This window comes from Aptenodytes patagonicus, chromosome 25 (genome assembly GCF_965638725.1).
Source record: "Aptenodytes patagonicus chromosome 25, bAptPat1.pri.cur, whole genome shotgun sequence".
Classification (NCBI taxonomy): domain Eukaryota; kingdom Metazoa; phylum Chordata; class Aves; order Sphenisciformes; family Spheniscidae; genus Aptenodytes; species Aptenodytes patagonicus.
Window position 1 is genome coordinate 5,970,620 of NC_134973.1, and position 7,492 is coordinate 5,978,111.

Genomic DNA, 7,492 nt, shown 5'->3' on the forward strand with positions numbered 1-7,492 from the left:
GAGGGGCTGCGGGCACTGCCAGCTCCTTGCCCCGGGCAGCGCGGGCAGGACGGGCCCCCCCCTCCTGCCGCCCCAGGAGGGTCCCCACCCCGGGCACTGCCCCGGCCAAAGGCCACGCTCATCGCTCCCACTGTGCCAGGGCCTCTGCGTTCCCGGCACGCAGCCCTGGCAGTGCAAAGGGCAACCGGGGAGAGGATGGAGAAGGGGGGAGCCGGGGCTGCACGTCCCCCCTCGCCACTCCTCCGTTTCCCAATGCAACGGTTGCGTTGGGCAAACGCTGGTAAACTGACACAGGAAGCCCCGAGCCAGCCTCCGACCATGGCGGTGTTAGGAAATCTGCCCGCTGCTGGGCAGGAGCTCTGTGCTCGGCCCCGGTGCAAGCCCCGCTCTGCAGCAAGGGTCACCCCAGCAGTGGGGCCCCAGTCCCCCCCCACCCTAGTACACCCACACCCTGGTACACCCTGCAGCCCTTCTTGCACCCCAGGGGGATGCAGACCTGGGGGGGGGCAAACTGCTCCTCTGCCCACAGCACCATCCCAGAGCCGGGTGGTCTCTGGCGGGGCTGAAAGACGCGGTGGGTCCGAGCACAGCACAATCCCTGTGTGACCCACAGCAGCCAGGCTGCCAGCCAGCTCCAGGGACACTGCCACATCCTGGGAGGTGTCTTGGGATGTGGTGGGGCCCTGCTGCTCCCACCTCTCTGCCAAGAGGAGAGGGGTTTCAGCCTGATTAGCTCATGGCACAAGAGGAGCCAGGAGTGAGTTGGGAAGCCACTCTTTCTCTCTTCCTTCCCCAATCCACTCTCCTCCCAGCAAGCAGTCGCTCTGGGGGAAGCTGCAATGCCACATCTACCCCCAATGCAGCATTGCACTGCCAGTGCCCCCCACCCCACAGCAATTGCACAAGGCAGCAACACCCAGAGAGGAGGAAGCAGGAGGAAGATACCCGCTGGCACCCAGGCAGAGGCTCAGCCCCCAGAGTTATTTAAGCACCCCAATCCCTGAGTGGCCCCAAAGGAGGTGGCAGTGGCCCGCTCTGCGCCAGCATGGTCATGGCTGGGCTGTTCATGCTCAGCCTGGGAGGCTCCGTCCTGCTCCCGGCGCTGGCCCCAGCAGGTAATGGGAGAGCTGGGTCTGAGAGGGCGGCAGGGCCCCACGGCCAGGGTGGGAGATGGAGACCCCGGGCTGGAGCACTGTGGTGCAGGGGAGGCTTTGCCCTGCCATGCTCAGCCCTCCTCAGCCAGAGCCGGTGCTCGGCCGCTCCCCAGCACCCGTGGGACACGTGCTCGGGACACACAGCTAGGAGCGGGACAGACGCAGGTGAGAGCCGTGCCCGGACTCCCCGGCAGCTGGTGACCACCTGCACCCACCCACCAGGCACTCAGGGGAGCCGGATCATCGGGGGAAAGGTGGTAGCACCCCATTCCCGGCCCTTCATCGCCTCCATCCAGATGGATGGGCAACATGTCTGCGGGGGCTTCCTGGTGTGGCCCAAGTGGGTGATGACAGCAGCCCACTGCCTCATTCCCAGGTGAGCCATGCTCCCACGCAGGGCACACACCTCCCGTCCCCCCCGCCCTGGGACACGGTGTGGCCGCCTTCAAACAGATAACCCCATCCCAGGGGGTTACACAGTCCTGGAGCAACTCCCCACCCGTGCTCCCCTCAAGCCCACCTCGCCAGCCCCCTTCTCCCCCTCCCCGATTGCCCCCAGCCACAGCAGTACCCGCTCAGGGCCCCTCTGCCACAGGCGCAACCCCTCGGTGCGCGTGGTGCTGGGCGCCCACAGGCTGGAGGAGCCTGAGGAGTCCCAGCAGGTCTTCAGCATCGCCGAGTCCATCGCCCACCCACACTACAACCCCCGCTTGGTGGACAACGACATCCGCCTGCTCAGGGTGAGTCCCGCGTGCGCTGCCGGCCATCACAGACCTGCTCGCCAGGAGGTCGTGGGCATCCGCTGGCTCGGAGGTGGGGTGCCCCACGCCCCTTGAGGCACAGGGGGGAAATGGGGTGCCCCACGCCCCACGGGGCGCAGGAGGGAAATGCCCACGCGGGCCTGAGCCAACACTAGATGTCAGTGCTTCTCCAAAGAAGCGGGACCGCGCCGTGGGGTGCGATGGAGGCGAATGAGGACACGCTGACCCCGGCCGGGTCGGCAGCTCCCTCCGCTCCTGGGCAGCCAGTCTTTAGAGCAGACTGGGACCACTGCAGAGGGGCTGGTGGGGGGGGCGGGGGGCAGCCTCTGAAGAAAGAAGGGCAGGGCTGGGGGGGGTCAGTGCGAGTGGGGAGCTGGGGCAGGCATGTGATGGGGTGTGGGAGGGTCGGGAATCCCCAGGCAGGAGCGGCTGGGGGGCTCTGCCCCAGCAGCGAAGCCACCCGCACCCCCGGCTCCCCACCCAGCTGAACAGGTCGGCCACACTGAACAAGTACGTGAAGCGGATCCGCCTGCCCTCACCGCACATCGACCTGAAGCCTGGCACAGTCTGCTACGTGGTGGGCTGGGGTGACACCTCCAACTACGGCGACCAGCCCACCGAGCTGATGGAGACTGGCACCACCATCGTCAAGCGGAGCCTCTGCCGAACGCTGTGGAGGGGCAAGGTCTCGCCCAACATGCTGTGTGGGGCCAGCCGCAACACCACGCTGCAGGGCGTCTGCGCAGTGAGTACGCTCCTGGCCCTGTGCCCCCCAGCTATCCCCCTCCAGGAGACCCGCTAGTCTCCCTCCCACCCCTTTGCTTCACAGGGTGACTCCGGGGGACCCTTGATCTTCAAGGAAAAGGTTTACGGCATCGTCTCATTCTCTGGGGAGAGATGTGGGGACCGCCGGTACCCTGACATCTACACCAAGATCTCCAACTACATCGACTGGGTGCATGGCACTGTGCAAGGGTGCCACCATCAGAAGGGGCAGCTGAAGCCCTAGCTGGGGCTGGGAGGGGGTCCCATGGGCAGATGGGCTGCAGGGAGAGGGGCCGAGGTGTCTTGGCTGCCTGGCAGCACCCAGGAGGGGAGAAGAGGGCCAGGACTCCCATGTCCTCCCAGCTCCAGGGGGGGTTTGGGAGCTGATGCTCAGGGCTCCTTGACCCAGGGCAGGGCAGGAGACTGACTCTGCCTCTTGGCGAGGAGAGATGCATCCCCCCCAGGCTGTACAAGAAGTCCCAGCACCTCACTCGGCCTCTTGCAGTGGCAGCATTTGCCTTCCTCAATAAAACCTCGTTCCCAGAACTCTGCCCATTCACCTTCCCTCTACCCACCCTGCTGCCCCTTACAGGGGGGCCACAGCCCCCAGCTCTGGGACAGGCAGGAGCCCCAGGGACACTCACCCTCCACCTGCCCCTGCCCCAGGGACGTGATGGGGAGACCAAGCCCGAGACCCACCTGCCCAGGGAGCCAGTAGAGCCTGAGCAGGGGGTTTTGGCCCCTTTTAATCTCCTGGTGGGCAGCTGAGCCCAGGAGGGCTGATTGGGGCCAATCCTTAACCCCACACTGCCCAGAGCGGCTGCTGCCCATCTTAACTGGGACTGGTTTTTCCCAGCTTTCCCCTCTCCTGTCCTTCCCCTGCCACACTGCAACCCCCTCTCTGGCCATCCCACTGCTCCCTTTTCTGCTCCGGTCCCCAGCCAGACCCCCGGCTTGTCCTGGACTGAGGTGGATGGAGCAGGGGGTGCAGGAGGAAGGAGGGAAGTGACAGCCCCCACTCAGGACCAGGCCTTGCCCCGGAGGAACCAGGATCCGCATCCAGGCGCTGCCACCCCACGGAGCATCCCCAGCAGCACTGGAGCTGCCTTCCCGCCGGGGTGGGGCTCCCCATCCCGTCCCGTCCCGTCCCACCCCGTCTCATCCCATCCTGTCTCATCTTGTCCTGTCCCGTCCTGTCCCATCCTGTCCCACACCACACCCTCCCCACTGTGCTAAGGGACCCCCCCCAAACAGGGGAACCACAGACACCTCCTGGGGGCAGATGGGCTCCCAGCCGCCCGGCTGCGCTGGCAGAGCCCGTGGGGATCCCGTCGAGAGCCTCACCCACCTCCCCAGCGCGCTTGGGCATGCAGATGGGCGCTTGCCCCGGAGGGAGCTGGGCGGCCGTGGGCGCAGGGGCCAGGAGCTGCCCACGCCAGCCGGGGGGACATGTGCTGAGCTGCTGCTGGGTCTCAGCTGACATGCACACAGCATGCGACTTTGCCCGGCGTCGTGGCCGTCTCCGGGGACAGACCCAGACATTCCCTGCTCCCGGTTGTTTGTTTTATCTGCAAATTGCTGGCACGCTGCGGCTGCGGGGTGCAGCCGCCCTCCCCACCCGGGGGGTCCTGCAGGAGGCTGCGGCCGACCGCAGCATCCAGCACAGGCCATCTCACTGCCCTCGGGGGCTCTGGCGCGGAGGATGAAGGCCAGGGCTAGGCCAGCATACCGAGAGGTCCCCAGAAGGCACCCTCACCTCTGTGGTCCCCATGGTCCCCGTGCTGGGGACTCCAGGGGCTTTGGGTGCCCCTCCCTGTGGCACACTGCCCCATCCCCTCTGGTCACAATCCTGGCTCCCCACTGCAGGGCTTTGCATGGGGTCAGGGGGACACAGCTGTGGGCATCAGTGGCCTTGGGGACAGCAGGGGGTGCCCAGCAGAGGACAGACCCCTGTCAGGCTGCCAGCCCCCAGGGAAGCCCCAAATCCCCATGGGCTCCTGGCACTGGCAGCACGGGGCAGACCCCCCCCCTAGGATGCCGGGGCAGGACTGCCAGCCCCGGGGCTTCTGTGCGCTGCCAGGAAGCCTGGAGAGCCAGCGCCTGTCCCAGCTTGTCCCAGACCACCCAAAAAACGGCGGGAAGGAGGCGCCTGACTCACGGCCGTGTTTTGGAAGCTGAAATCTCCCGCTCATCGGCGGGAGCTGACGTCGCCACTGTAGCCCATGCCCGCGGGCTCGGCATGGGGCAGCGTGCCAGGCGCTTTGGGGGCCAAACCCTCCGGCCAGGGCAGGCAGAGGGAGGAGAGCTGCCTTGGGGAGGAAGGCGCTGTGGGAGGGCTGTAGAGAAACCTGGGCCACACACCACCACATGCGGCAAACGCTGCACCAGGGAAAGTCCTGGGCAGTGTTTCGGCAGCTCCTTTATGCCATCCCAAAAGCCGGGGGGGGGGGAGTATTACTGAGCTGGGCAGGTAGAGAGGGGCTGCAGGAGAGCCCCTGCTGTGCCTGCCCCAGGTTGAGATGCCGCTGCCTGGCAGCGGTGCCCAGCGGGGCTCAGCACAGCTCTGGGGCGCACAAGACGCCCGGGTTCAAGCCAGGCTGCAGCCTGGGCCAGATCCTGTGTGATGCTCAGCATCCTCCCGGACCACAGGCAGGGCTGAGGGCACTGCGTACCGGCCAGGAGCGAAGGTCTCGTTTCCCATCACTGCTTTATGGCACTGCAGTTTCCCCTGTGTCACCCCCCCACCCAGGTCCAGGGAGGGGGCTGGGGGGGGTCTGCCAGAGCCAGCCCAGCACCGGGAGCTCCCCGCTGCCATCAAGGCCGTGCTGGAGCCCATCCACGCGGCAGGTCCTGAGCTGGGCACAGGCCGGGGAGGGCTTGACCTACGCGAGGCTCGGCGGGGTCTGGGGGCTGCGCCGTGCCTGCCCTCGGCACAGGGGACGGGACCAAGGGGGAATCGGCAGTGGCTCCTGTTGAGCTTGGAGCGCCAAGCCGCAGGCTGCCGGCCGGGCTCCCGCCGCCGGGGAAGCATTGCACATCAGGACCCAATTAATGGCAGGAATTGTTTTGTGAAATACCAAACCCTCATGGCACGGCCTGATATTGAGAACAGATTTATCTGCGCTGCCGGTTGGTGTTTGCTCTTCCCCGCTCTCCCCTTTCCTCCCACTGCAGAGAGCAGCCTCGGCCAGGCTGGAAAAACCCCAACGCCAAGCTGAAGCAGATGCAGCCTGGGAGCGGGGCCGAGCTCCTCACCTGCTGCCGGGGGCTCTCCCGCCCCAGGTGCCCCCGCCTCCCTCTGCCCACGCCTGCCTCGACCCCCGGCGAGGGGGCAAGCAGCGATGCTGCAGGCAGCACAGCCCTGCGGGAAGCAGCCCCAGGGGACGCAGCCGCCTCCTGCGGCCCCAGAACCTGCTGAACAAAACTGGACCCGCAGCACCGTTTATTCTTTTTTTAATTATAATCCAAATTGTAACACAGCTGTAAAATGCCCCTAACAATACGGAATAGGAAATGTATATGTTCCCATAGCGTCTGCCTCAGGAATCAGAACGCAATCATACAAAAATAGAAAATAGGGTATTTTTATATATATATTATATATATATATGATATTTATATAAAGGCAATAGCTTCTCGATGTCAGAGATGAGATGGTATTTACACAGGTGACAACACACAAAATGAGAGAAGAAGTAAAAATAAATACAGACGGTGTCGACAGAGCAGGGAGTGCGGGAGATGGGGGCGGGCGGGGGCCGGGGCTGCGCAGCTGAGGGGGAGCCGGGCTGGGGGTCCCCGGGGGGGGTGGGGTGGGCAGGGCCATTGCCCCCCTCCTGTCCCCCTCCACCAAGCCGTGCTCCCCATGGCCACCCTGGCTCCGTGCCCCCACGGCAGCTCTGCAGTGGGGTGGGGAGCCGAGTGCCACCCTGGGGCACCGCACGTCTGCTTTGCCCAGCACTGGCCCTTGGAAATGCCTCCGGGGGCCACAGACACACACACACCCCCCCCCCCCCGGTAGCCTGGGCTGCTTTCAAAGTGGTTTTGGCAGGGAGGGATGACGAGGGCTCTGAGCAGGCTGGCCCCTGGGCGATGGGCTCTCGGCAGGGGCACCCTGCAGCAGCGGTGGGCTTGGCGGGCCGGGGGGAACGGTCGTGGCCCTCAGTCAGGGCTGCCATGGCCCACGGTGGGCAGCGCTGCCCAGCCACCATCACACCAGCCCTCCGGGCGCCGGCATCACCTCCAAAGATGGGTGGGAGCCTGGTCTGAATGAGCCCAGGAAAACCTAAACTAAAATCCGTTTTAACATACACATGCTAAAACTTTAGGAGAAAATAACATACATACATATATGTTTTTATTTTTATATCTATCTATCTACCTCCAATCTGATGCAGCACCGTGCTGCCTTTCCTGCCACTGGCAGCTGGGGCTGAGCCCCTCCGGGGAAGGCGAAAGCGCAGATTCCCTCTAGACCTCGAGGTCCCGGCCAGAAACGTCAGCAGAGTACCAAGAATTCAATCCAAAAATAAATAGGCCCAGGGCTGCAGGCCAAGGACACGTGGGGGGGGGGGGGGGGGGGGGCCAACACGCAGCAGCACAGACACCCCCTCAGCACCACGCCAGCCGCGAGGAAGGGCTGTACGAGTGCCGGGAGCGGGCGCTGGCCGGCAGAGAGCTCTGCCAGGCACCGGAGCATCCCCGGGGTGGCTCGGCATCGCTCCGGCCATCGGGCTGGGAGCCCCCTCCCCTGCTCCCCAGCCGGCAGGACTGAGAATCGGGTCCCCTGCGACTGCATAACATACACAGGTA

The 7,492-nt window shown here is 65.2% G+C and overlaps 1 protein-coding gene across 1 annotated transcript; it reads left to right on the top strand.

Annotated features, from left to right (window-relative positions):
* The first annotated feature begins 1,021 nt into the window (after positions 1-1,021).
* On the top strand, positions 1,022-2,924 carry PRSS57 (serine protease 57). Its single transcript, XM_076359572.1, has 5 exons — positions 1,022-1,115; positions 1,377-1,530; positions 1,750-1,894; positions 2,400-2,660; positions 2,745-2,924. Exons 1-5 carry the CDS (start codon positions 1,046-1,048, stop codon positions 2,922-2,924), a joined length of 810 nt encoding a protein of 269 aa, XP_076215687.1. The 5' UTR covers positions 1,022-1,045.
* The last annotated feature ends 4,568 nt before the right edge of the window (positions 2,925-7,492 follow it).

Coding starts and splice junctions, on each gene's coding strand:
- PRSS57 (XM_076359572.1), top strand. CDS start 1,046: ATGGTCATGGCTGGGCTGTTCATGCTCAGCCTGGGAGGCTCCGTCCTG. Junction 1,531..1,749: donor GCCCACTGCCTCATTCCCAG/GTGAGCCATGCT, acceptor CCTCTGCCACAG/GCGCAACCCCTCGGTGCGCG. Junction 2,661..2,744: donor CGCTGCAGGGCGTCTGCGCA/GTGAGTACGCTC, acceptor TTTGCTTCACAG/GGTGACTCCGGGGGACCCTT.